The sequence below is a fragment of the Hemicordylus capensis genome, chromosome 3 (genome assembly GCF_027244095.1).
Source record: "Hemicordylus capensis ecotype Gifberg chromosome 3, rHemCap1.1.pri, whole genome shotgun sequence".
NCBI lineage: Eukaryota > Metazoa > Chordata > Lepidosauria > Squamata > Cordylidae > Hemicordylus > Hemicordylus capensis.
The window spans coordinates 336,194,933-336,222,752 of NC_069659.1; the positions used below are offsets into that span (position 1 = coordinate 336,194,933).

Sequence of the window (27,820 nt, forward strand, 5' to 3'; positions counted from 1 at the left end):
CCACAAATTTAGAAGCAAAGTGGGGCCATCCACAAACAAGGCAGTGGTTTCTGTTCCCACATACTCCCAATGTATGTAAAGGACATCTATCTGTAAATTAAAAGAAAGCTACTTTTAAAAAACAACGCTGTGAGGTCACAGGACCTATGTAAGCTTAGGACCTATAAGAGCTCTGTCCAAACAGTATGTTGTAGATGTGTACTGCTGTCTGTATGCCTCTCCATGATTTTGTGGGACTGACTGTACATGTGTTCATTTCAAAATTGGACCTGGGTACATGTCCCCTCAAATGCTGGGTAGAAACAGGAATACTGCTATGGGGCACTGAACATTATGTGTGAATAAACTGTACATGCATACAGATCTGTATGTGTGAACACGGTACACAGCTTGTATGTGTGTGCTGAACAGAATGTGTAAATAGGACTAAAATGTTAAGGGCACACAACAGATAGGGTATCAGCTTTTGCGGGGGGACCACTAGAAAATGGAGGGTAGAGGGAAGAAGAAATTGACATGCTCAGGATATACAGCTTAAGTTACTATCCTGGGTGGAGAGAGAAGAGGGTTGGGGGTGTGCATGCTGTGAGACTAAAAAACTTCCCTGCATCATATAGGATATTTCAGGAGGAAGAAAGGTGGAAAAACAGGTCTGCAGAACCACCCTCACTCTTGCTATATAGCATTCAAATCCTCAGGATTGGGTCTGCCAGAAAGCCTCTTAATCTGACCTTTCAGTGCTATAGAGAGCCAGTGCAGTGTAGTGGTTAGAGTGCTGGACTAGCACCAGGGAGACCTGAGTTCAAATCCCCATTCAGCCATGAGACTTGCTGGGTGACTCTGGGCCAGTCACTTCTCTCTCAGCCTAACCTACCTCACAGGGTTGTTGTGAGGAGAAACTTAAGTATGTAGTACACCACTCTGGGCTCCTTGGAGGAAGAGTGGGATATAAAATGTAATATAAATAAATAAATAAATAAATATAGCACAGCAAGAGAAAGCCTTAAAAGAGTGAGAAAGAAAAAAGGTGATATTTTTCCTTTCCCACTTTCTGAAACTCTGCCCCCCTCGGGAGGTTTGCAAGGTGTCCTCTTAGGGGCTTAGATTGTGGCAGATCCCACTTGTCAAACGATAATTCCCAGCATTCTTTAGGGGAAGCCATGACAGTTGAAGTGATGTAAAAACTGACACATATTTGTAGTATAGACAGGCCCCGTGTGAATAAGTGAGTGAATTAATGGAAGAAAGACAGAAAAAGATTGAGACAAAAATTAAAATGTGTCCAAAAGTAGAGGGTGACAGAAATGTCCTAAATTCAATCTGCCGTTAGTTTCACCCAGGTTTTATTGTGTAACCTAAGAACCATTTTTAAAAAAACAACAATGCAAATCCAGACTCAGATCGGCTCATTTCCATTGTTCCTCAACAAAGGAAATCTGTCCAGGCTCTTAAGGCAAAATTTGTTTATATTTAATTCACTTTAGCATTGAAAATATCAGACCTTGAGATACTAGTAAGTTTAACAAATATTTATGTATATATATATATATCAATATATAGTTTGTGGGATTTTCTCTCTCTCTCTTTTTGGTTTAATATTTAATTTAAAAGCTACGGACAGTCCAGTTGAGATTTTTCTCTCTGGCTTTCTATATAACCCCTCATTTTAATTTTAATTTTTGTAAATATAAAGGCACACAATGAAGCTTTATGCATCTATTAAAATATACACATTTGGTAAATTTAGATCTCTTTTCCAAGTGTCTTGATAAGACAGTATATTTATATGTTTTATATAATAGTCAACAACACAATCATTCTCAAAATAAAAAGGTCACTCCATTTAGATATCTGCATAAACTTTCATCATGACACACCACAAACTCCCATTGCATAGTGCACCAATGGGGTCCAGAAATCACAAAAATAAATAAATCAGAGAACAACCTTTTTCTTTTAAACAAATACATCAGTTTCATACCAGAAAATTGTTACAGCAGGAAATGCCATCTGCAAAAAAATGAAACAAAACAAGAAAATAATAGCAACAATAATATATATTTAAAAAACAAACAAACCACAATTGCGAGTTGGACAATCTAAAGACCAAATGAAATTAAAGCAGGAAAGATCATTTACAAATTGAATGCTTAACACAAATGCCATTATTATACACACAGTGACAGGCTTTTGCAGCAACAAAGCTTGAGTGCAGAGTCTTGTAGTTAAAGAAATTGTAGTGTCCCCTTCCCCTTTGCCAGTGGAGTGATCCATTACAGATAGAGAGGATCTAATAAACACACACAAAGAGCTCTCAAGGGCCTTCCATTCACAGTCATAGGGGACTGATCAAAATGTGCAAACGGCTACATGCATCAAGTACCTGTACACTATTTCTGAATGAGGCAAACAAGGACAGTGAAACCTCATGAGCTCCATTAGGCTCTCAAGGTTCAGTTTGCACGACACATCACTTGATTTCTCATCCCAAGATTACTTACACAGCAGCAGAATGTGCCTGCTGACACCACTGGAAAGCAGTGTGTTTGATAGGATGTGAGGCAATATCAAAGATCTAGCTGTACTGTTGGAGCTGTGATGGCTCATTCACATGTGTAAGTCATCACCAGTTTTCAAGTGATTAATTTGCGAATTGGCCCCAAACCACCAAAATTTGTTGAGGTATTTATCAGCAAAAAATTATTATGGTTTTCAGAAAAAGGTGGCATAGGTGCATCAAGATGTGGCTGTCTAGGTTGGGCAAAAGCTTTGGTCTTAGAACCAAACTGAACAATGAGGTCAAAAACTGTGTTCTGCCTAGGTTTGGGAGCTCTGTGAGCTGTTCATTTATGTGGGGAGCTCTTGCTGTTCATTTGTGTGGGGTTTGCAAGGGAAACTTTCACCATGGGCTGGCCCATGTTTAATGAGGAGGCATTGTTGCACACTATTTTGATGTTTTACCCCTGGCATCAAACCCCATGTCTGACTGTATCATGTGCCCTCAGACTTTGTTCTGAGACCCATGTTAGGAGGAGAAAAGAGCATTCAATTAGCATTGCTTAGCTTGCATCACTTCTTTCTTTATACTCATGGAAATAGCTCCACCTGCAATCTTAAATAGCTCCACCTGCAAGTTCCCATTCTTTTTCAGCACTCGATACATTTTTGCTAAATTCTAGAATGCAGTGACATGCCTTGGATTTTAATACAGTTCATCAAGATCAAATTAAACAAAACAAATGTCTCCAAATTGTCCAAGTGGCACATATTTTATAGACCTCATCATTTTTTTGTTGAAGGTTTTGTTAGTTTTTGGTAGAAAAGTCAGAAGCTAGCTAGGGGATGGCCAGATCAGTGGTGATGCTGATCGAAAACATGTTATCTGAATCTCAACAGGAAAATCAGACTCTAAATATTTTACTAGGATTTAAACAAAATCTGAACTGAATTTGTGCAATCCTGGCATGAGAGAAGTGAACAGATTCTTAGAAGTGTTATGTGTGTATCTGCATATATTGTGATTTCCACAAAGATTCAGAAATCAGGTTTTGAAGCACCCACATTTTTTAAAACTAACAACAGAATGACAGCTGTGAATTAGAACTGAGTGCCCTTGGTTATGTTATATGTTTCTTTGCTTCATCAAAAGTTTAGTTTGTAGCCTTTTCTTCAATAGGCTCAGTACAGCAGTCTGATCACTATATGATACTGAGCAGGACGGTGGATAACACACTAAGGGCCAGTTCACATTGTCTACTTACTGGCAAATCTGAGATCTCCAAGTCACACGTCCTCCTGAGGAGTGTGTCATGCACATTCAGGGTTTTTGTTACTGATCTCAGATCTGCACTGTAAACACCTGACATTTAATTGGGATCGTTATACTTAGATCTGAACTCAGCTTGTCTATCCTGGTTAAGTGTCCAGTGTTTCCAACATGGGATCGACAAAAATGTCTGAGTTCACATGACACATTCCACTGGAGCATGCACAACTCAAGACATCTCAGATTTGCATTAAGCAATTAGACACTGAGGCTCTATACACGATCAAAGTGTGGAGCCGAGAAGGGTTTGGCAAGGAGAGTGGGTTAGCCCACTCTCCCCGCACATGAGCAGTCGCTTGTTGCTGGGCAGCTGGGTGGTGGCCAGATCAGCCGCACAGAAGAGTGGCGGCTTTGGCCAGGCACTCCCACACCCGGCTGCAACTCGCTGGGGAGTTCTGGGGGTCGGGGGAAGGGGAGCGTCACCGCACAGCCCCCTTGACCCCCGGAAGGCACCGCACAGGTCCCCCTCCCCTCTCCCCCCACCATGAGTGTGTCACATGATCAAACTAACGAGGTTAACGGAGAGCTCGCTCCATTAACCTTGTTTGGGAGAGGGGTATTTAGGCGGGCTAGCTGCCACTGAACCACCAGGCCCGCCTGTGAGCCCAGTGGTTCTCACGATGGAGAGAAACTGGGCTGGGCTCCCTTAGCCCAGTTTCCCTCCATCGTGAGAATAGCCTCCTTGTTTCGATCGTGTGAACCAGCCTTAAAACACATCTTAACCAGCTGGGTTAAAGTTGATCCCCATTGTGACATTTGGCTCATTCTGATTTCCATGATGTTCCTGCTTTCCTTTGATTTCTTTGTATCGGAAGGCACTCATTTATGATAGCAAATTTTTAAAACCACAAACACTCTAAAAAGGGGGTGCGGAGGTAAAATGTCGCCATCATGGCTTTGCAAGTCAAATTATATTTGGCGGCCTAAGATCAAGCCTTAAAAATGTGATTTAAAAATAGGCAAAGGTCAAGTATAAAGACCAATTAGATGGGGTTTTTAATGCGACATTTAGAACAATATTTCAGTATATCAGGGTTTTTTAAATCTCACATCCTAAAAATCATTTACTCTCTAAGGCCTATTTCGCAGGGCTGAGTGTAATGGGGAAGCTGCAATTATTTGTCTGTCCCACTTATGCATAAAGTAAGGATACGTGGGTCTGATTTTTATGTCAAATGGGGCTGAACCCTTCCCTGCCACAGTGGAATTTTGCCTCCTGGGACTAATAGCAGTTTTGGGGATGTGATTTTTGTTGAAGATGTAGCATGAGAGCAAAGGGCTAAATACCCATACCCATGTGTTGTGGTCCCAAATTTGATAACACACACCTCTGTGGCTGTGATTTAAGTTAAAAAAACAAAACAAACCCCAGACAGAGGGGGGTTTGAAACCTATCAATTGAAACCTATCAATTTCACATAATGAGGTCATTCACACAATCAAAAACTGTGTTCTACCTGGGTTTGGGAGCAGTGTGTGCTCCCAATTTTCAGTTGTGTGGATGCAAGGTAAGAGGAAAACCTGGGTAGAAGTGATTGTGTGGAAACAAGGTAGGAGGAAAATCTGGGTAGCCTTTCCTCCTAGCGTGCTTTCACACAATCTCTGCCCAGGTTTTCATTTTACCTTGATTCCACACAACCAAAAATTGGTAGCACACACAGCTCCCAAACCCAGGTAGAACACAGTTTTCGTTTGTGAAAATGACCTCAATGTGTAGTTTGAGGGGCAGGCCCAAGATGAAAGGTGTGAGAGCAGAGCTTGATATGAGCAGCATGGAAGTGGTGAAGAGTAGGCTGTTGAAGCTAAAAAGAAGCTCAGCAGAAGACTACAGCTCAAGGCATGCATTCCAGAGCCCTTCCTCATTCTTTAGGAAATCTTTCTTCTGATAAATTCCTTCTGGTTTTTGCTTTATCTGAGCACCAGCCAAGAGCAGCCACCTCTCCTCATCCTGACCCTGTGATCGCCACTGAGTGCTCTGTAGGGTTCCAGCTCCAGAGAGATCATTTTTAATTCCTGCCTATGTAGTGTTTGTACAGAACCCTATGCTAACTTAGCTGTGAATCATGTTGTAAATAAATATATTGTTGTTTACAGAGGAGGTCAGTGTTATTTGTACTAGGAGTTGAATCCAAGAAGTACTCTATTTTTGTACCTTGCAAAATATCAAAAAATTTTTACTTCAGAAGAGATAGATGGAAAGGCCCTTTGCTTCATCCTATAGATGTGTTTCCAGGATTGGAAGATGCAAAGCCTGGGGCTTTGGGCTTTTCTCTCTCTTAGGGGATACAAGGAATAATACTGGTGGGGAAGCAAAGAGTTCCAGTTCCACACAAGTGCCTTCTGTATATAGGAGTGGAATCCCAGCTGGCCTGAAGAAGGGAGTGAAGGAGGCAGGCAGGCAGGCTAGCTGGCCGAGTGCAAATGAACCTCTTATAGCTTCCCGGTCTTCAGTATATGTGAGTGGCAGAGCCTGCTCTAACAAACATGGGTCCACCTAACCTTCTGCAGGATGTGACAACCAAACTCACTCATGGAGTCCAATCCTGACCATCTTTATTCAGAAGTGAGTCCAGTTGCATTCAATGGGCCTTACAGTTATGTATGCATAAGACTGCAGACTTAGTTGCCTCAGTGGAATGTTATGTTTGATACTGCAGATAAAGCAGTTCCCTAGGAATAATGCAAAATAATTGGAACCTCAGGCCAATCATTTTAGAATGTTAAGATTTAGATACTGAATAACTGAGAATAGATGAAGCCTATGCGGGGATTGGTTTGTTTGAATCATGGCTATGGGTGATCTAAACCCAGGATTTTGATCTAAACTTTCTTTGCTTGAGTCCATAAGTAACTGTTTTATAGCTGCTTCTCTCAAACACACAAATAAAACGTATGTAGATTTAACTAAAGGTTTATTCGGCAACTCCATATTCTCCTTTTTGATTTCCTCCCTTTTCCTTTTTGATTCCACCCCCCACACTTTCTACAGGATCCCCACTGGGACAAATATCCAAACAACAAAACACAAAAGATAGCTGGATACAACAGGCACATTATGAAACTCATATTTTAATAACCAGAACTTTGCCCATTATTCATTCTTTTCATTCTAGCTGTTGCTCCCAGTCTCTTCCAATAGAGATGTTTAAAGTTAAAGGTAAACTACACAATCAGCAGAATTACATGTACAATTCATGTAGAAGCTAAACTACATGATCAGCTCTTGCTGGGTACTTTCCAGTCTAGCTGCTGCTAACAGTTAACTGGTTAGCAGATAACCCCTGCTAACTTGACAAAGAGGCACCTTTTAATGTGGTGATTCTCTTTATTTAGCAGGGGGAGTAACTGGCCCTATCCACCCCCAGCACAGTACCTCCAGTGACTGTTGCTGGTGTCTATCTGATGTTTCTTTTTAGATAGTGAGCCCTTTGGGGACAGGGATCCATCTTATTTATTTATTATTTCTTTGTGTAAACTGCTCTAAGCCATTTTTGGAAGGGCAGTATAGAAATCAATCAATCAAACAAACAAACAAATAAATAGCTGCTCAACAGCAGCAAAATGCCTCCGTTCAGGCAAGTCGCATTGAAAACGTAAACAGTGGGGGGTGGGGGCAGTCTCACAGCAACTAACAACCTGAAAAAACAGCAACTTTTCCATGGCGGATAAACGACATCCTAGCTCTATATCGCAGCTATTAAATTCGAGACCAGGCATTGGCAATGTGAACGGCACCCTGCAAGTGTCATAACGCAGGAAGCGTGGAAGCACACTTCAGAGATACAACGTGACCCTGTTGCAGGCTCTAATCTGGAAAGCGCCTGGCACCACTCAGAGAGTGAGAGATTTAATGAATACCCCCCCACACACACTTTAAAAAGCTTGCTCTAAATAGGCAACTACCATGGTGGCGAGATAGACTCTGACTAGTGGACAAGCTGGTTTTCTATATGCAGGGGTTTTTTTTTAACTGTGTGTGGGAGCACTGAGATATGCAACACCCATTTACAACATACAGTCTAGCAAGAACTGCACCATATGTTTCTGCGGGACGTGTAACTCCTTTTTTTTTTTAGTATCACTGCTCTGACACCTCAAGCTGAGCCAATTGTCTTTGCACAGAACATAAGTGCTAAATTGTTTTGGTATGGATAACCCAAGCCAGGGTATAACATTCTCAAGAACTTTGGACAATCAAAATTCCCATCCCTATTTTCTTTCTTTTTTAAAAAATGCTGAAGAAGGAAAGGTCCAAGAAGAACTTACCAAAATGCAAATTCCGATTGCCTGATATTATATTGTGGTCAAGTCATGTGATGTCACACCATAATTCACAGGAAACAAATCAAAGTAATTGAGATGGAATGAGGAGAGAACAATAAGATGTGAGAAACAAAAACCAAAGAGCAATCAAATATGCCAAAGTGCAAAAAATATTTTGCTGAATGAAAACGTGTATTTGTTCCATAGAAGTGGCAATGAAAACTTCTGATTGCACTCCCATGTTTGGATCTCTCATCTACTCCTGGGATACCACTGGAAAAAATATGGTCCCAGTCTACATTGACCTATCCATCTAGCCAAGATTTACATTAAAAAACCATCAAAAACTCACTGTTTACCAAATAACCTAGCTGTTGCTTCATGCACAATATTTCTCTATGAGAAATCACAGAGAACATACACATTTTGCTCTGCCAGAGGAACCCAACTGTGCTTGCTTATCAGGCACCCATTCTGCTGGGTGCTTCTTCCATTGAAACTGTAGAGTCATTGCAGCTGTACGTGTCTGGTGTAATGGGTTTTCTAACACTCAGAACAGCTCTGCCTACAAAACCAGCCCATCCAAAGGGTGAGCTCCTGGCAACATTCAGTGAAATAGGGCTGTGATTAGTGGAAAAAAGACCCCCCCCCCAAGGACTTCTTGTTTTGCTTTCTTTTTAATGTGACATTCATTTGATTCAGGATAAGTGCTCAGCAGAACCATCCTGAAGAGCAGAAAGTGAGCAAGCAAGTAAGTAAGTGATATGACTTCTGGAAACAGGACCTTTATAGGAAGGGTGGGATTTGAAATGGGAGCCAAAAGAAACCTTTAGATCCTAGCCCAAGGTTTAGCTTAGTGAGAAAGAGTGGAGCGGTTGTGTTTCTTTGCATCTACTCTGGCGAGTCGTCTAACTCATCATTTGAAATCAGTGCATCTGAGTTCTGTTTGTGTTTGCCTTTGCTTTTTGATTTGCTACTTGTCCGACTGCTTTCTTTTGCTCCTGACATCTGCTGGTATGAGAAGCCTTTGTCGTCGGCAGGATCCCAGTCCTGGTAGTTGTCACTCTCAGCATAGGCAAAGCCATCTTCTACGGAGAAGGGATCAACATCAACATCGTAGCGCTGATATGTGCTCTGATGCAGGGCCTCCTCCCGGGCAGTGATCTCCAGTGTGCTGTTCCATATGCCATAGCCAAAATAAATCAGTAGCCCTGCAGGAGAGAAAAGAGCCTGGCTGGTCAAGATCTCTTGCTGTGGCATGAATCAGTGTTGCATTCTAAAGTAATCCAGCATGAAACCGTTGAAACCTACACAAGCCTATAAACCTTGCTACAGTAGTTGGAATAATTTATTATCCATAATCTGCCTAATGGTTTATGCATATTTGAGATTGATTCTAAAACCATATTGTATACATTGTTCCTCCTCTTTCCACTGAGAATTCTTTTTCTAAAATATGTTTTATTTATTAGATGTTTCCACTGCAAAGCCAAATCAAATGCCCTTGCAAAATAAGAAAAATGTAGGTTTTTTTGTTCAAAAATGCAGTGTACTGTAACTACACTTTAGTTTTTTAAAAACTGTTATTCAGAACATTATCAAGGCAGGATTTAGTAATGAGACAGATCACATCAGAAAATTTTAAAATGATAATAATCACCACAAAGGAAAAGAATACAATGGCAAATTTGTTATTGATTCTTTTTCTTGGATTCCCCCCACTCTTAGGACAAAAGTAGCAGAGAAATTTTGAGGAGGAGGCTGTCACAGATCCCACCCTGCAGCCACCACACGTCACGGGCCGGTCTCAACCAGTCCTGTGATCTTAAGCTTCACCGCTGCCACCAAGTAGACCTCTGTATTTTTTCTGGCTGTGTGTGCTAAAACAGCCTTCCAAAACCTCTGTCTCATTCAAAGTTAGGTAGGGTAGACAGGCTTCTAAATCTGGGATGGGGAAACAGACAGAAGCGACACATTTTAAACTTCAAAACTAGAAGACTTTACTTTAAAATAGTTCAACTCAAAACAATAGTTCTTATGGAAAATTTAGTACAGGAGCTGCGCAGCTCTCGGTAGCAGCAAACGCTGCCAAGAAATCAGCCTCTTAAGTGAGGTTAAGAGAACAAATGCTCTCTTAACTCCACTTTTTGGATCATATGCCAGCCTCGACTGCTTGCAGCAGGAGCTGGGAAACTGCAGGTCTCCCAGCCGGCATTGGGGGGGGGAATCCCCATAATGCACTCCACACTTGTGTGGTGCATAATGCACTCACGCGATGCATTATGGGAGTTCCAGGGGCCTCCTGGCCCCCAAAACCTCTGTGCTGCCAGGAACAGCCGGCAGTCGTCTGGGCAGACGACCTGCCGCCCAGCACCGCCAGGGAGATCGTCTGCAGGGGAGGTAAGCATTTTGAGGCTCCCTCCCCTTGCCCCTTTTGAGCCCTTTCTCTGATTGAGAGAGAGAGAGGGGGGGGGCTCCTAGTCGGTTTCGGCAGCAAGCCTGTCTTGTCCCTTGCTCAGCCTCAGGTCCAGGTCCTGCTCCTCCTTCCCAGTTTGGGGGATTCAATCCCAGACTGTTCCTTCAGCTGCTCTGGGAGTGATTCAGTCCTCCAGAGAGTCACCACTCTCCCAGTGATTTCTCAGCTCTCTTTCCAGCATGATTTTCTCTGACAGTGACAGCAACCAGCACTCTTTGAACTCCTTCTCTTGAACTCACTTCAGCTCTCCAACTTGGTGGCAATAAAACTCTTCTGAAGGCAGCCTCCTGATATTCTCTCCCCCCTCCCCCGCCTCCAATTTTTTTCAAACAAACCAATCAACTCAAACCTCTCCTCCCTCCAGAATTAAACCACTACATTTCTTCTCCCTCCAGAACCAAACTGTAGAACAGGAGCTGTGAACTTCTGACTCCTGCACAGCTTTTTAATTTAGGGTGTAAATGAAGCAATTGCAATATTCAAATCTTATATACAAAAAGAGGAGTTTCAGGCTTCACAGAGGCAAAAAAACGGGAGGATCATAAATAGGGCAGTAGCAGGGGATCCCATGCAAATCAGGGAAAGGCATTATGAGCAAGTGTGTTTGTTTTTAATTAGGTATTACAGTTTTATTCTGCTCTTCCTCTGAGGAGCTCAGGACAGTATATATTACTTTATGACTTTCCCCACATATTATCCTTACAAAATGCCTGTGAGATATGTTAGGCTTAGGGGAGATTAGAAGAGCTATTCTTGTGGTAGTGAGAATTTCCCTTTTTGCTAAGCAGGATTCACATTGGTTTACATTTGGATGGGTGACTAAATGTGAGCACTGTCTGCTGTAAAATCTCCTCCTTAGGGGATGGGGTCATAGCTCAGTCGTAGAGCACCTGCTTTGCATGCAGGTTCACTCCCTGGCATCTCCAGGTAGGGCTGGGAGAGATTCCTGCCTAAAACTTTGGCGAGCCACTGCCAGTCAGTGTAGACAATTCTGAACCAGATGGAGCAAATGGTCTGGATTGGTCTATGTTCCCTGGCTGAAAGACAGTAAGGTCGTTCACTTGACCATCGTTGGGTTGGGGAGGGAGGGGGAGGCAGGGTTTAACCTACCTTCCCTGCAGATGATCTAGGACAACCTGAGCAGCGCCACACCGCTGTGCACACGATCGGTGCAGTGGAGACTGGCGCAGAGTTCTGGAGGCCGGGGAAACGCTCCCTGGCCTCCGGGAATCCCACAATCACTGCACATCGAGCACGGTACATTGTGGGATTCCCCCAGCAGACGGGCACTCTAGGAGCCTGTCTCTGTGTCTGCATGCCGCCCGAGGAGACACATGATCCCAGCAGCTGGGTTAGGAACATAGGAACATAGAAAGCTGCCATATACTGAGTCAGACCATTGGTCTATCTAGCTCAGTATTGTCTTCACAGACTGGCAGCGGCTTCTCCAAGGCTGCAGGCAGGAATCTCTCTCAGCCCTATCTTGGAGAAGCTGCCAGGGAGGGAAGTTGAAACCTTCTGCTCTTCCCAGAGTGGCTCCATCCCCTGAGGGGAAGATCTTACAGTGCTCACACTTCTAGTCTCCCATTCATATGTAACCAGGGCAGACCCTGCTTAGCTAAGGGGACTGGCATCTGCATAGATCCCGGTGCTCCACACAAGCTGCCTAACCCAGGGTTAGTGACTTCAGCTTTAGTGACTTTCAAGCTCCCCGCTGAGTTTTCTAGCTGAGCGGAGATTTGAACCTCGCTCTTCCCATTCCTGGACTGACACTCTAACCAGTGCACCACACTTGGCTGTTAGCGGCTCCCAGTGGACTCCCATCCAAGGCACTGATCAGGTCCATATCTGCTTGGGTTCAGCAATGCTACAGCGTCAGCTGTTCACTGGAGCCCATATGAGTAATTTTTGAAAAGGGCAGGCCCAAGGTGTCTTGCTGCCCAAACCACTATACTGCACCAAGTATCTGAAGTGCCCCGATGTCACAAATGACTCGTCAGCTCTGCCTTCCCTTGAAATGCAGCCTCAATGGAGGTCAGGAGCTGGCCTGGCCCCAGCCTTCCAGAAGCCCCTCTAAAAGGAAGAGGCTCCTGGTAGTCTGGTCAACAGCTCTGGTTAAAGCTGGCTGTTGAAGAAGATCTCTGTAAAACGTCCTCTGCTTTGTGGGTCTACACTCACTTCAGTTACAGGATTTTAAGAGGAAAAGGGTGCGGGAAAGGGTGGGTTCATCTTGGAATGCAAGAGCTGTGATAGTGGCACTGCAAAAAGTGCATAAGGCCCCTGCTTGGCATGTGCACAGAGGTTAAGATAGCACTAGGAATGGGGAGTAAGACTGCACTTGGAACTTGCACTAAAGCTCTGGATATCCCATACTCTGTTGTATAGAAGTGGCTATTCTATTAAGAGTGTACTAGTCACTGAGACTGCAAATGGCAGGGCTTCTAAAAAGGCTATCAAGGGGCTTTTGCTAAGATGAGGTTTTCATTTTTCCATGCTAATTAAGGATGATTCAAATTAAACACTTCCGAGGACTCCAGACGTTGTCTTCAGTGGAACGATCACATACACACCATTTCCAAACCTCCATGTTCAGGACTTACCCACAAAACACCAGACAGCAAACCGGATCCACGTGATCCGTGAAAGTTTCAGCATAAGATAGATGTTCACCAGCATAGCGAAGGCAGGAACAAAAGGCAGGCAAGGGGCCATGTAGGGCAGTTTTTTGGGGTTTTCTGGCTGTTGAAGGATGACAAACACCAACACGACTATCAGCAGGACCATGAGAACCACTAGAAGAATGGCCCACCAACTTTGGTCGTAGAGATAGTCCACCCCAAAAATGATGAAAGAGCAGAAGATGAACATGAGGATAAACAGCAGGAGCACACAAGTGGTGACCGTGTGACCAGTGGCTGCCGTGGGCCGATCCATTTTCCCAGGCAGCCCAAGGTGGATCCGCATTGTGTAGTATCGCGGTCCGATTAGCTTCTTCAGCTTGATGAGGTAGATGTTTTCAGACTCATCAGCCTCTATTCCAGAAGTCATGTCGACTGTGCCGTAGTTGGGATGGTTGACATTGTAGGTGGACTTGTCCGATTTTCCGATGAGCATCTCATTGTCTCCCAAGGATGGGAGGTTCTTTGCGCCGCACGTATTGGTGGGTGGGCCTGCAAACTCCTCCCCATCACTCACTGGGGAGCAAACTTCCTTCTCACAATCTGCTAAAATCCCTTCCTTTTTCTTAGTGTGCTCTTCAGAAAGGAATTTGACAAAGCCATCAATGTCACTCTCCGGTTGGTATCGGAGAAGCAGGACACAGACGGAGACCAAAGTGTAAGCAAGCAGCGTGCCAATGGACATCATTTCTATCAGGTCCCTCAAGCTGACCAGTAGGGAGAGTAGTGCTGCAAGAAACCCTGAGACGATGCAAGCGACAACCGGAGTTTCTGTGTAAGAGCTCACGTGGGACAAGAATCTAGAGCATGAAAGAATCAAAAGTTAAAGTGGACATGCATAAAGCCAGTATCCCTGGTTCTAGGGACTTCCAGAGTCAACCCAACCCAATAAACAGCACAAGCAATTGCCTGATATGCCAAGTTTCAAGAGATGCTGAGATACTCTGTAAAACTGCTGAAGGAGATTAACCATCCCCTGCCCCCAATGTAGAACAATCTGAAGCAGGGAGTAGGTGCTCTTCTGTTTTTCTCAACTGCAGTCCTCTAACACCATTCATTTATGGGGCAGGAGGAAAGAGTTGCAAAGGAAAGCCTTTGAAGAGGAAGCACAATTCCTCCCAGTCCCACATATAACAAGATGCATAGTGGCGGAAGAAAGTTCATTTGCAAAAGAAGGGGGAAGACGGGATTAGTAATTTGGGGTTCAAAAAGCACCCCCTTCCCATGCAACCTTTCTGCTCTGAAGTGATCCAATGCATGTAATTTTGAGCATGTAATTTTGCTTCCTACATCAAAGGTCAGCTATCTATCCATTGAAGCATATTAGCCCTGCAGAGATTATCCTTCCAGGCATTCTGGGCAGGGAGCAAGACCAAATCTCCAACACTGTCAATCTATACATCTTTCTGGTCAGGTCTCCTGACACCCACTATTTGTTACAGATAGCAGCTGAAGGAGCAAAAAGCGGCTTTGAGGCAAAATTGTTTCAAATGGTTGTTTTAAAGTTTTAACTGTTTTAATGTTTGGTTTTGATCCTGGTGTTATTGTTTATTTTGTTTTAATTCTTGTATTTATCATTTATTTTTAATTGTTTTGATGTTTGGTTTAATTCTGGTGTTAATCGTTTATTTTGTAAACTGCCATGAGACATTGGTATGAGGTGGCATAGAAATATAATGAATAAATGGATAAAAATTTCAGCAGGAAAATAGAGCATGGGTGAAAGGGCCCCAACCCTTCATACCAACCCCTCCTTGATCCAGACTGAGGTTCCCATGGCTGCTTTTGATCAAACCAATCAACTAACCAACCAACCAACAAACATGGTGAATCCCAAGCATGGGAGCCATTCACACATTGGAAGTTGTGTCTCCCAGATGTGTTTCCCTGCTTTGATGGCAGTGCCAAACTAAGAGGTATTTCAAAGAATTGGTATGACTGCCTACTGAAATGGTTTAGAGCTACAATTGGTATTTTAGATCTACCAACCCCACTGAGCCTTCTATTCTGTTTGGACTATGGATACTGACTGACCAGGAAAAAAAAAAATCCAGCCTGGCTAATTTTTGCTTTTGTTCCTTTTGTGGCAGGTGCTAGAAAAGCAAAGGCCAAGTCAGCTTCCCCAACTCAGATTTCTTTTAAAGCGGCACACGAAGGATGTGCATGGAACTGGTTCGGAGGCCCTTTATGGGTTCAGAAGGCGGGTGGTTCTGCCAGTTCGAAGGCAGGGGGTGTGCATCTTTAAGGGTGGGGGAGGGTGCACTTACCTCCCCCCACACACACACTTTTCACCCGCTGGCGCTCCATTTTCTTAAAGTCCACTGGGGCGGCAGCATACCTCCCTGCTGTCCCATTGCCCTCTTTACTGGAAGTAACCAGAAGTATCGGACGTGCCTGTGCACTCGGGCACTTCGCAGGCATGTGTGATGGGTGCGTGCCCATGCCCGGTGTGTGCAGGCACGTCGGATACTCCCAGTTACTTCTGGTAAAGGGGGCAACGGGGCTTTTCCACTGCACTCTGGACCCAGCAAAAACTATTGGGCTATGCCCTGGAGTCTCGCAAAACCCACTAGGTTCTGAAGCTGGATTGGAAAAACCCCTTTCCTCTGACAGTGAAAAAGAAAGGTCAAGTAAGATCTTTTATTGCCTCTAGTACATGGAGCACTTTCTAACTGTTCTTCTGTTTTAGTTATTTTTCACAACGTTGAGTTTTATATTTATCGATTGTTGTTATTAGCAATAGCAATAGCAATAGCACTTACATTTATATACCGCTCTATAGCCGAAGCTCTCTAAGCGGTTTACAATGATTTAGCATATTGCCCCCAACATTCTGGGTACTCATTTTACCGACCTCGGAAGGATGGAAGGCTGAGTCAACCTTGAGCCCCTGGTCAGGATCGAACTTGTAACCTTCTGGTTACAGGGCGGCAGTTTTACCACTGCGCCACCAGGGGCTCTTAAATGGTTTAATGGCTCTCAAACCTAGCCTCCAGATGTTGGACTACAACTCCCATCAGTCTTGGCCACTGTGGCTGGAGATGTTGGGAGTTGTAGTCCAACATCTGGGGACCCAAGTTTGAGAATCCCTGCGTTAATGTGGTTTTTGTTCATTTGTGGGTTGATTATAGTTTGTTAAGCTGCCTCGGGTGTCCTTGTTAGGGCTCAAAGGTAGGACATAAATGCTTAAACAAACCAATACACTTACCTGAAGAGAAGCCCATCACCAGCCATGGCATAAATGACCCGGGGCATTGGGAAGAGGGAACCCAACAAGCTCACAGTCAACCCAGCAACAGATCCAATGGCAACGATGAACTTAGCAGCATAGAATCCATGGACTGCAAACATCTCCATCAGAGGGGATTCAGTATCAATGTCATTGTATGGCACCATCAGAGTTAAGATAATGCTCACCTATTGCAAGTGGGGGGAGAAAAGAAAAAAAACATATGCTTAGAAGTGGAGCAAAATACTGGCCTATGACAAGGACTTTGATAAAGTGGAACAGGTTCAGAGGAAGGCATCAAAGGAGGCTTGAGTGCTGTCACACAGAAGGAGGTGCAGACTAATGCTCCATTGCTCCTGAGGGTAGAACTAGAACCAGTGGGTTGGCATTAGAAGGATGCAGACTCAGGCTAGATATTAGGAGGAACTGCCTACAGTAACTGTAAGATTTGTCTGACAGTGAAATAGGAACATTGCCTCAAGCAGTCTCTCCTCCTTCACAAGAGCTTTTCCAAAAAGAGGTTGGACAGCCATCTGTTAGGGACGCTGTAGAAGTTTCCCTCAGCCTCTTTTTGAGGCTGGATGGTTTTCTGTTCTGAGCAGAGGGTTGGACTAGAAGAACTCCAAGGCCCCTTCTAACTCTAAAGTTCTATGATTCTAGGTTTAAAGACTTCCAGATACCTGGGTTGGGAAAGGCCTCTGCTCGAGGGCCACTGGAGGAGCAAACTGGGTCCAATGGATCATCCAGCTGATGTGGCACAGCTCCTTAATTATTTATATATGTATTTGCAAAGCCAAGGTCAGATTGGGATAATCTGGCAGGGCACTTTAGGATGGGCACAGAGAGAAATGAATAAAATAAAATAAAATAAAATAAAATTAAAGCACAGAATAAGTGGACTTGTCTTACAGGGGAAAAAAAAAGTTTTGCTCTCCGTTTGCTCCCCAAGTCAGCTAAACACACCAAAGGTGAAAAACAAAACACAAGAACTCTGAAGTCAGCACACAGCGGGGCTATTCTCACGAGCAGCAAAAATCGGGCTAGGAGATCCTAGCCTGATTTTTGCTGCTCGTGTAAACCACCGGGCTCTCAGGTGAGCCCGGTGGCTTACAAGCGGCTAGCCCGATTTTGTAGCCCTCCCCTAAGCCCAGGTTTGCGGAGCGAGTGCTCCGCAAACCCAGGCTTCCCAATCGTGAGTAGCCGCAGCATGACTCCGTGCTGTGGCTACTCATGAGTAGACCCCCCGGAGGGGAGGCGAAAAGCTGCCTCCCCAGTATGCCCTGTGCGCTTGTGCAGGGCATACTGGAGCTTCTGGGGGCCACGTGGCCCCCAAGCTCCCCAGCCCCCACCAGCTCCGTCACGGAACCGGCAATTGTGTGGGCAGTCGATCTGGCTGCCCAGGGCTCCCGCTCTGATCGTGAGTGGGGAGAACAGGCTTAGCCCACTCTCCCTGCTCTGCTGCAGAAACCGGGTCTCACTGATCGTGAGACCCGGCTCAGGGTGTAGCTACTGCACTCTATTAGAAGTCTGGCTTCATTTGACTGAAATGAGCCTACCTCTAGTCATTGGCTCAGCTGCCGAGATGCTGTGGAATGTTCATGAATATTCCAACTGTTTAGAAAGCGGTCAGTACACAAAGCTAAGGAACAGATGGGGCTGCTGGTGGGAAGGGGTGTAGAGAAGCGAGGAGATGGCACTGTTACAACAGTAGTTAACTGTTAAGACGGAGTGTGTGAATGATGTGTGTGGGAGTGGTATGTGAATGGGGGTGGACATAGTATTTGTGTTGTGTGTAAGTAATGTGTGTGTGCATGAGGGAGAGAATTTGAATGAAGAATGAACACAGGAAAAGTATTATAAACAACCCCCACTACATTCCTATATCTATCATTTCATACGTAATTTGAAGCCTGGCTTCAGTCCTTGCCTGCCACACCGACCAACTACATCTAGTCTGAAGCACCCCATAACTTGAGATTGTAGGGCTTGGAAGTGCTGAAGCTGCACTTTTAATATTTCTAGTGAACACTGTCTGGAAGTCATTCCATAGTGTCTACTCCACTGCCTCTTCCCATGCTCAGGCTGCAAACTCTTTGTGCTAATCTGAGCGACAAATTCAGACCTGTGATTGGATCCGTAATTTTGTTACATTTTTGGTGGGAGTCTCAAGGTGGGGAGGAGAGCTGGTCTTGTGGGAGTGAGCATGAATTGTCCCCTTTGCTAAGCAGGGTCTGTGCTGGTTTGCCTTTAGATGTCTACGGACATGTGAGGGGAGAGGCTTCTGGGAACCCGCAGAAAGGCAGTGCTGGCCACAGGATGAGGCCATAGATCAGTAGCAGAGCACGCAGAAGGTCCCACATTCAGTCTCTTGCAGAATCTCCAGGTAGGGCTGAGAAAGACACCTGCCTGAAACCTTGGAGAAGTTGCTGCCAGCCTGTGTAGACAATACTGAGCTAGATGGACCAGTAAGGCAGCTTCCTATGGCTCTAAGAAAGGGCTTTTGAAAAATTCTTTCCTCCTGCATTGTTTCCCCAGTGAAAACTGCCCCTCTGCAAAGCTGCTATTTGCACCATTAGGGAAAATAGCAATAGCAATAGCACTTACATTTATATACCGCTCTATAGCTGGAAGCTCTCTAAGCGGTTTACAATGATTTAGCATATTGCCCCCCAACATTTCTGGGTACTCATTTTACCGACCTCGGAAGGATGGAAGGCTGAGTCAACCTTGAGCCCCTGGTCAGGATCGAACTTGTAACCTTCTGGTTACAGGGCGGCAGTTTTACCACTGCGCCACCAGGGGCTCTTACCACTTTTAGGGCCATGCCCTAAAGTTGAAACATAAATTCTGAATGTAGCACACTGTAAAAACAATGAAAATTATAAGCAAGGCGTTATTAGAAATAGATTAGAAATTAACTATTAAAAAAACTAAGGTGATGATGTTCACCAAGAAATACTCCAAACACAGATGAATGACCAAGAAATAGAGCAGGTTCAAATTTACAGATATCTAGGGGTGGTTTTCTAATCAAATGGCTCCTGGAAGGTTAATGTGGCTCATGTTACCCAAGGTGCACATAGAAGTGCAGCTCCACTGGCTAGATTCTATTTCTCCAGGGAGTTATTCAGACATGGCTTCATGCCCCAGGCTATTGGAAGGGTGGATCTGCTTCACAGCAGATTTGGAGCTGTTTAATTTGTGGCATTAAATGGACTGTTGGCATTTCCTCGGTATTTCCTCAGCTCCTCTCCGCATTCCTGCAGATCTTTCTCTGTGAGCGTTCTCACAGCTTGCTCTGGGTTTTTTCTTCCACCAATCGCATCCCAGAGGAGGCACGAGGCGCCTTCCTTCATTATTACTTTTTTTTAGTTTGACAGCCAGCAAGGATTTCCGCAAGGCTGACTAGCCAAAGCAACAGAATGCTTAACCTGAACCTGATGACTCTGACCCCAATCTTTGCTGATTTTTATAATGAACTTGCCTTTGTGACTGCCTTCATCACCTCATGTCCCGCCCACCCACCCTCACTCTGGACCATTTAAGAGGCAGGGAAGTTTAAAGTAGAAATCATCTCTGTGATGGTGAAAAATGCAGTCTCATGGAATCAGCTCAGACACAATGGGTTCAGGTTACATCAAACCTGTAGTCTCCATTGTTAAGCTTCCAACAACATCTACATGTGGTAAGCCTACCTAGGTTCCTATGATGACCGGGGTTCAATAAGAGGAAGCCAAACTTGAAAGTATAGGAAGACACAAATTTTGCACGTGCTTGCATTTAACTCAGGAATTTCTGCCTCCCCCTCCCCTTCTGGACTCCCTCCACAGAATCTCACCAATCTGCCACAACACTGCCCCACCCCACCCCGCCCCGCCCCACCCCAGCACTCACAAATGCAAACCACTCAAAGAGCAGACCAGGCGGAGCCTGTCAAACCCTCTTTCCTGACACTTGTTGTTCTGGAAATCCACCAAGCAAAGATTTTTTCAAAAACACATGGAAGTGCAAGTTTGGAAAAAAGCCGAATTATTAGCAATGGCCCGTCCACACCTCACAGATAAGTGCCGAGGCATACTTGAAGCCTCAGGCTTCCCCCCCAAAAGCTGCTGAAAATAGAGGATTTTTTTACCGTCAGACATAATTCGCGCTAATGCCGAATGCGGAGAAATTAGTTGGGAACTGATACTGTTGAACTGCAGGATACTGCTGCAGGGTTAATCCAGCTGATATGTGACTGGCACTCTCCACATCTGGTGGAGATTCGAACAGCCTGTGCATAAAGCTCAGTGGAGGTAAGCTATACCTGCAGTGGTGAAAACTTCCAGGGTAAAGTAACACTCAATTAATGTATGGTGCCCAAATTTGTATATATCCTAATTTTCATTCTCTGGAGGTGGTTCCGTCTATTCTTGGTGTTCCATGCTGCATACCAGATGCTTTACTGAGAACTGAAAACGGGTTAATTCTAACTGAAGATCACACTGAGTCGCTTATTTTCAACAATTGGCTTAAATTAATTTACAACCCTTCTGGTTTGGCTGCCCTCAATTTAATGGATAGCTTCTCTTCCAGATGGGAAAATGCGGTGGAGAAGAAACGTTGGTGTTATGGCCTCCCACTTTCAGATCCGGCTCGTATAGACCTTTTTAAGGCCAAAGAATCAATTTGCCAGCACTTTTGGGATGTTGCGCTTCAAAAGGACAAAGTGCAAATCACATACTGCATGCTTGTAGGAAATTCTAGAAAAATCTTATTCCTGGTGGGCTAATTACTTATATAAACTTACTCCTCCTAAGTTCCACCATGCCTCTACTTTGGCCTGTTTGAATATGTTAACTTTGGCTGGGTAGATTCCGCCGTGCGCCCTATTCCCAACGGCTCTTCCCCTGCCGCTCAGGCATGATTGAGTCAATGGAGCATGTACTACTTTATTGTGTATTTTATAGAGATATATGTTATCTTCTTATTGGTCCAATTTTGTTATGCTGTCCAGGCAGGCCGGATGGCTTTTATGTAAATCTCCTTCTTTCTGATTCTGATGCTGAGATTACCTACTGTGTGGCTAAATTTTGTGCCACTGCTTGTAATATCAGGAAACAAATGGTTCATCTTTATGATATGTAAGGTATATGTATTATTCTGGTGGTGGTGGGTCGGTCGTCTTAGTATTATTCAGCATTATTCAGCATTATTTGTTATCGGAGTATTTTAAATTATGCTGCCTGTAAGTGTTGATTCTGGCTGGCTGTGGACTATAATAAATGATCAAGATAAGAGCAAAATGCCAAGCAATTTTTTACTGATATGATTAAGGAAACCTTGACAGGATTATAGCTTCACATACATGCTCTCAGTAATCCTCATAACAACCCTGTAAGGTAGGTTAGTATTATCACAAGGCTCTTCTTACAGAGGCTACACTGAGAAATGATGTTAGCCTAAAGCCACTTGGAGAGACTATATATAAACTGTTTTACTAATGCATTTTATTCCATATGTTGTCCAAGGAGCTCAGAACCATGGCATAGATGATTCCGCTGCCTTTAGCAACACAACAATCCTGCAACATAGGTTGGGCTGAGAGAGAGAGTTACTTGCTTAAGGTCATGGCTGAGTGAGGATTTGAAGAACCCACACCTCCCTGGTCTTAATTCAACACTTTAACCACCGTAGCACACTGACTCTAATTTGAACCATGGACTTCCTGGCTCACACTGTACCATCCTTTACAATAATCAGAGTGATAATGCCGAGTACAGGATTATAGTGAATGCAGTTTTCAGCCTTTGGTACTTACAGACACATATGCTGTCAGGCATGTGACCAGCGAGGCAGTGATGGCATAAGGGATGGAAGTGTTGGGACTCTTTGCTTCTTCTCCAGTGGTGGCAATGATGTCAAAACCAATGAAGGCATAGAAGCAAGTGGCTGCACCTTGTAGCACCTGCATGATCAATGGATTCAAATTAGATAGTTTACGGAACAAACACATTAGCATCTAGAAGACAAATCAGGTGAGGAAATGCTGAAGGAGCTAAATGTGGAGGACAGCAAAGGCGTCATTCACCCAGGACTTTGGGGCAGAGGTCCGGTCCCCCACAGCCTCTGGTAGTCCCTGGGGGCCCCCAATCATGTTCCCATATGTCCAATGACCCCCTGCACTGCTGCTGCTCTGCCAGGCAGTTGAGTGAGAGTCACAGTGCTGGATAGTGAGTGTGCTGCAGCCAGCCTGTAGCGAAACCCCAGCCCACCCTTGCAAGGATGGAGCTCTTGCAAGCCCAGCGGGGCCAAGCTGGGCAAGCAGCTCAGCTGCTTCCGTCACTTCATTGCAGCCTACAGCCATGCCTGCGAGAGGAAATGCCACCATTCGGGCAGGTGCGGGCGGGTGGGGTAGGGTGGGGAATGTTGTGGCAGAGGGAACCTTCCCCAGAGAGGGGAATGGGGGAAGAAACAGGGAGGGGAAGAAACACACACACACACACATCTATGTATTCAGGCCTGCTCAACTTAGACCCCCCAGCTGTTTTTGGACTACAACTCCCATAATCCCCAGCCACAGTAGCCAATAGCCAGGGATTATGGGAGTTGTAGGCCAACATCTGCAGTAGGGCCGAAGTTGAGCATGAATAGGTTGTTTATCATATATTCATATCCTATATTTTTACATCGGTGGCATTTAACTCCAGTAAAATCTCTATATATATTTCTCCTAGGTGTGCCGGGGAAAATGCGTCCCGGCAGCCCAGCTGATTGGCTGGGCTGCAGAGGCACCTGATTGGCTGGCGCAGCGCACCCAGGAGAATTTGACCAGCGGCGGGCCAGGCTGTGGGTAGCGATGGTTGCTGCAGGCCTGGCCCGGCCGCGGAGGCAAGGCAGCAGGCCTGGGTGAGGCAGTGGCGGGCCTGGCCACAGCAGCGGGACACGGCCCGGCAGCCTGGGCAAGAGGGTGGGGGTGGGGGAGAGGTAGCTGGCTTCAAAGAGGCTGGCTGCAGAGACTAGCAAGCGGCAGCAACGGGCCTGGCAGGCTCGGCCACAAAGGTGGCACTCAGCCCGGCGCCGGGCCAGGCCATGGAGGCGCTGGGCCTGGCCACGGAGGCGGAACTGGCCGCTGAGGCCAGACGCCCGCGGGAGGCTGGGGTGGGAGGGAACCGGGCGGCGGGACTTCCGTGTTTGCCGCCCGGGTGGAGGAGCGGCAGCGGCCGCCGCCGCCCAGTAAGTACTGTAAAATGAAATGCAGGCGGAGGGGGAGGGCAAGAGAGCGGGGGGAGGAGGAGGGGGGAGGGCAAGAGAGAGTGGGGTGGGGGAGGGCAAGAAGGAGGGGGAGGGGAGGGGAAGAGGGAGGGGGAGGGCAAGAGAGAGTGGGGGAGGGGAGGGTAAGAGAGTGGGGGGAGGGGGAGAGGGGAAGGGCAGGAGAGGAGCAGGGGGAGGGCAAGAGAGGGAGGGGTGGGAGGGGGAGGGAGGGCAAGAGATATTGGGAGGAGACGGGGCAAGAGAGAGTGGGGAGGGAGGGGAGGGAGCAAGAGAGAGTGGGGAGAGAGGGGAGGGGGCAAGAAAGAGTGGTGAGGGAGGGGAGGGGGCAAGAAAGAGTGGCGAGGGAGGGGAGGGGGCAAGAGAGAGTGGTGAGGGAGGGGAGGGGCAAGAGAGTGGGGCGGGAGGGAGGGGAAGAGGGGCAAGAGTGTGGGGCAGAGGGGAGGGAGGGGGATACAGCCGGCCCCAAAGAGAGCACAGATGCTCTGTGCGGGTTGGCTAGTTAGCATATATTTTTCATGATTATTCTGCTCAGTGTTGGAGGGGGTGTAAGCAAAAGGGAACAGTTTATCACATGTGGTGGTCTTGTGGAAAGGTGGTATGTTTTTGGCAAAAAATATTTGGAAAAATAAGAACTATAATGAGACAAAATGTGGAGTGTTCTCTGGAATTTGGGTTATTACATATATTTGTAGGAAATAATGCCAAGTTAAAAAATAAGGAACTTGTAACTTTTTTAATCTTGGTAGTAAAAACACAAATTGTTCGACAATGGAAATATTTGGATCAATTAACAATTGAGCAGGTATGGTCAACAATAAGGTGTGGTCAACTGCGCTCTTAGAAAAGATCACTGACAAGATTAGATTAGTGCAGGCTGTGAGAGTAGAATCACAGTTCCACCGTATTTGGGCATATTATATTTTTTATATTAACAGTACTAGATCTGATTTTGGATTTTCTTGTGATATTTGGAAAATATAATTGTTAAATGTACTGTGTTATTATGTTATTATGATACTGTTCTATGTTATTATGTAAATATTGAAAATAAAAATTAAAAAATAAATAAATTCATATCCTATATGGTTAGGGTGTTATAATAGGCTATATGTTAGCCTATTAGGTCCAGGCTCCAAAATTACCTAGCAGCATTGCTGAAGGCAAGAAGTCAATGAGGGATATATTAAGCCTTTTGAAATATTTCAGCTGCAAGCAAGGATGAGATTGTAGCTCAGTGGCAAAGTATCTGCTCTGTATGCAGAAGGTCTCAGGTTCAAACCCCGGCAGCTTCTCCACGTGGAGCTGGGAAAGATATTCCTACTGGTGTGAGATATAATCCTCAAAAAGACAGTAGAACATACAATTGCCTCTGAAGAAGAGCACAGATGCTCGAAACACATTAGGTAAAAATATAAACAAATCATTTATCCATATTATTCAGCACCTTTGGGATTTCCCTGCTTCTTTTGTCTGTTTTTTTTTTTAATGCTCGCCATTTTCTTCTCTCCTCTTTCTTTTCTCAGCTGGGAAAGACTACTGCCTGCCTGAAACCCTGGACAGCCCTTGCCAGTACAGAGCAGACATGTCTATGCTAGAGGGACCCCTGGCCTGACTCAGGAAGACAGTTTCATCGTATGTACAATTGTGCCCTGACAGAAGCGGTGAGTTTAAACTAAGATAGTAAGTGTAGATTATAGGGAGGTCAACAGAGATTAAATAATGGAGGCAAAATTTTCACGGTTGGCAGTTTAAAAATCGAATAAGTTGCTTAGGAAGTTTGTGAAGCAGGGGATTCTACAACTGGTGGGAAAACACAATCAAGGAATATGAAGGTAAAGGTGAAGTGTGCCGTCGAGTCGGTGTCGACTCCTGGTGACCACAGAGCCCCGTAGTTGTCTTTGGTAGAATACAGGAGGGGTTTACCATCTCCCGCAGAGAATGAGATGATGCCTTTTAGCATCTTCCTATATTGCTGCTGCCCGATATAGGTGAATATGAAGGTGCCTTCTATTGCCTGCTATTAATTCAAACCACTGTCTACTCTGTTAGCCGCTCTCAGACACAGGCTTTCTTCAGCCCTGCTGCTTAAGTCAGGGGTTCCTGACCTTGGGTGGTCATATGTTGTTGGACTAAAACTCCCATCATCCTCAGCCACAATAAAACAATAATAATGGCATTTATCTAATGTATGTGTGTGTGTGTTTCGGGTGTGTATGTGGGTCTCTGTGTTTAAAGCAGTAGCATGATTTAGCATGATTTAAACCCGGGCTTTAATTTTTTAAAAATTAAACATTGCTGTTTAATAAATTAAATTCAAACATTGCTGATTTATGAACAATCATTTACCATTGAGGGCTGGGCAACCTCTTGGGCTCCTGGGAAATGGGAGGGAGTAAAAAACTGCTGCTTCCTCAGTACAATGATGCAGTTAGTTTAGAAGTTCTGTTAGCCCATTTTCTCACTGCATCAGTGCTTCCTTGCTCTGAATGTCAGCCACTGTATTATATTCTGGTTCTGCAATGATTCCCTGGAAATTTTTCACACCCAGCTTTTAGATCTTATCTCCTCTGGAGTAGAGGTGTGCATTCACATATTGGCCAAATATACCCCCAAGTCCCTGAGAGCTATCAGGGAGCCCTTCACACACGATTAGGGTTTTTCACCACACAGTAGAGTGCAGTCCGATTTCTATCAGGAGTGAAAAAAATCCACTTTTTGCATTGGGTTAGGAACTTTGTACAACTTTGAACTCACAGTAAAGCCTCGCAGAAAACCCACGATAAATCCTGCTGTCTGGGAACGCTCCTGGCTTCTAAGGCTCCCTCACTACACTTTCTGGCTGCACAAAAGAATGATACATGCCCAGTTGCTAGAGCAACCTGATGCAACATGACTTAAGGCAGGGGTTCTCAAACTTGGGTCCCCAGATGTTGTTGGACTACAATTCCCAACATCCCCAGCCACTGTGCCCACAGGCTGTTGCGGCTGTGGCTGATGAGAATCGTAGTCCAACTGAGTCTGAGTGAGAATCTCTGTCTTAAGGCTCACTCAGGGTGCAGTTAGACGCACCAGTGTGAGAGATCCACAACTGGAACTCTTTCAGCTTTTAAAAGGTAAATGCAGATACAGGGGTCCCAGATTGGATCAGGGCTAGAGGATGGTTTGTAACCCTTCCCACCCGTGCTATTTTCCTGATCCAGTTTGCACCCCATGAGTTGCTGTTAGCACTGTTAAGAAAAACATGCTGGTACCCAGGTAGTACTTGTATGTTTTCTTCTGCAGGACAAATAGAGCTTCAGAGAGAGAAGCGAGATTTTAATTTGGGAAAATGGCACAGGGGAAAGGGTTTTAAAAAACCCTTCCCTAGTACTGTGGCTCAGATCTGATGTCTATACAGATGGTAGACTGCTGCTTTATAAATGTCCATTTACAGTCTTTGAGGTTTCGATTTACTCTCCTTGCACAATACACCACACCCTATTGTTTGTTTGTGATGTGGTTTCACAGTCAGCCTGAAAATCTGAAGTATATTGTGGCTGCTTTTAAAAACAGAACAAAAACCAAAACCCTACTTTTAGATACTTTCGAGATTAAAACGTGATGTAGCATTTGTTGTAGTTACTACTTCTTTTTAACCTCACAGTATAGCTGTGCCTGATGATAATGACATGTCCTGCAAAATACCAGTTTGGGGAAATCATGAGAGCAGCCTTCCTCTCTAAATGGCACCCATGTGATTGATTCTTCTTCATGACTAAATGCAGTATCTTTTCATTTAATATGTTATTTGCAAGCTTCCAGCTTTGAGGGCAGCACATTTACTATGAAGTGATGCCTGCAGAGTGGGAAATCCTTGTGTTTAATATAATGATATGCAGTGCAGCCTTATGAGAGTGGAGCAAGAGCTCCATCCTTGCGAGGAGTCAGGAAACTAGCTGCACACAACACTTAGCTTGAGGTACTGTATGGGCAGTGAGAGATGAGAAAGAGATTTTCCCTTCTCTCCCCTCCCTGCAAAAGCACTTTTCTCTGCCAGGATATGTCTCTGAGGGCTGCGTGACCCTCAGGGACATATTCCTGGCAGGACCCAGCAA

At 45.0% G+C, this 27,820-nt stretch overlaps 1 protein-coding gene and 1 long non-coding RNA gene across 3 annotated transcripts in view; one reads left to right on the forward strand and one right to left on the reverse strand.

The window, feature by feature from the left end:
• Positions 1–1,326: 1,326 nt before the first annotated feature.
• SLC7A14 (solute carrier family 7 member 14) overlaps positions 1,327–27,820 on the reverse strand; it is a 97,136-nt gene continuing 70,642 nt past the window's right edge. For both annotated transcript variants that reach the window (XM_053308444.1, XM_053308443.1), the window contains 4 exons: positions 22,273–22,419; positions 16,452–16,660; positions 13,166–14,043; positions 1,327–9,300 (listed from right to left, as the gene is read on the reverse strand). In XM_053308444.1, coding sequence (XP_053164419.1) covers positions 8,981–9,300; positions 13,166–14,043; positions 16,452–16,660; positions 22,273–22,419 — 1,554 coding nt within the window. In that variant the 3' untranslated portion in view covers positions 1,327–8,980. The remainder of the gene's footprint in view (positions 9,301–13,165; positions 14,044–16,451; positions 16,661–22,272; positions 22,420–27,820) is intronic.
• On the forward strand, positions 10,379–14,943 carry LOC128350323 (uncharacterized). Its single transcript, XR_008319257.1, has 2 exons — positions 10,379–10,489; positions 13,814–14,943. It is a non-coding gene; the product is annotated as an uncharacterized LOC128350323 (long non-coding RNA).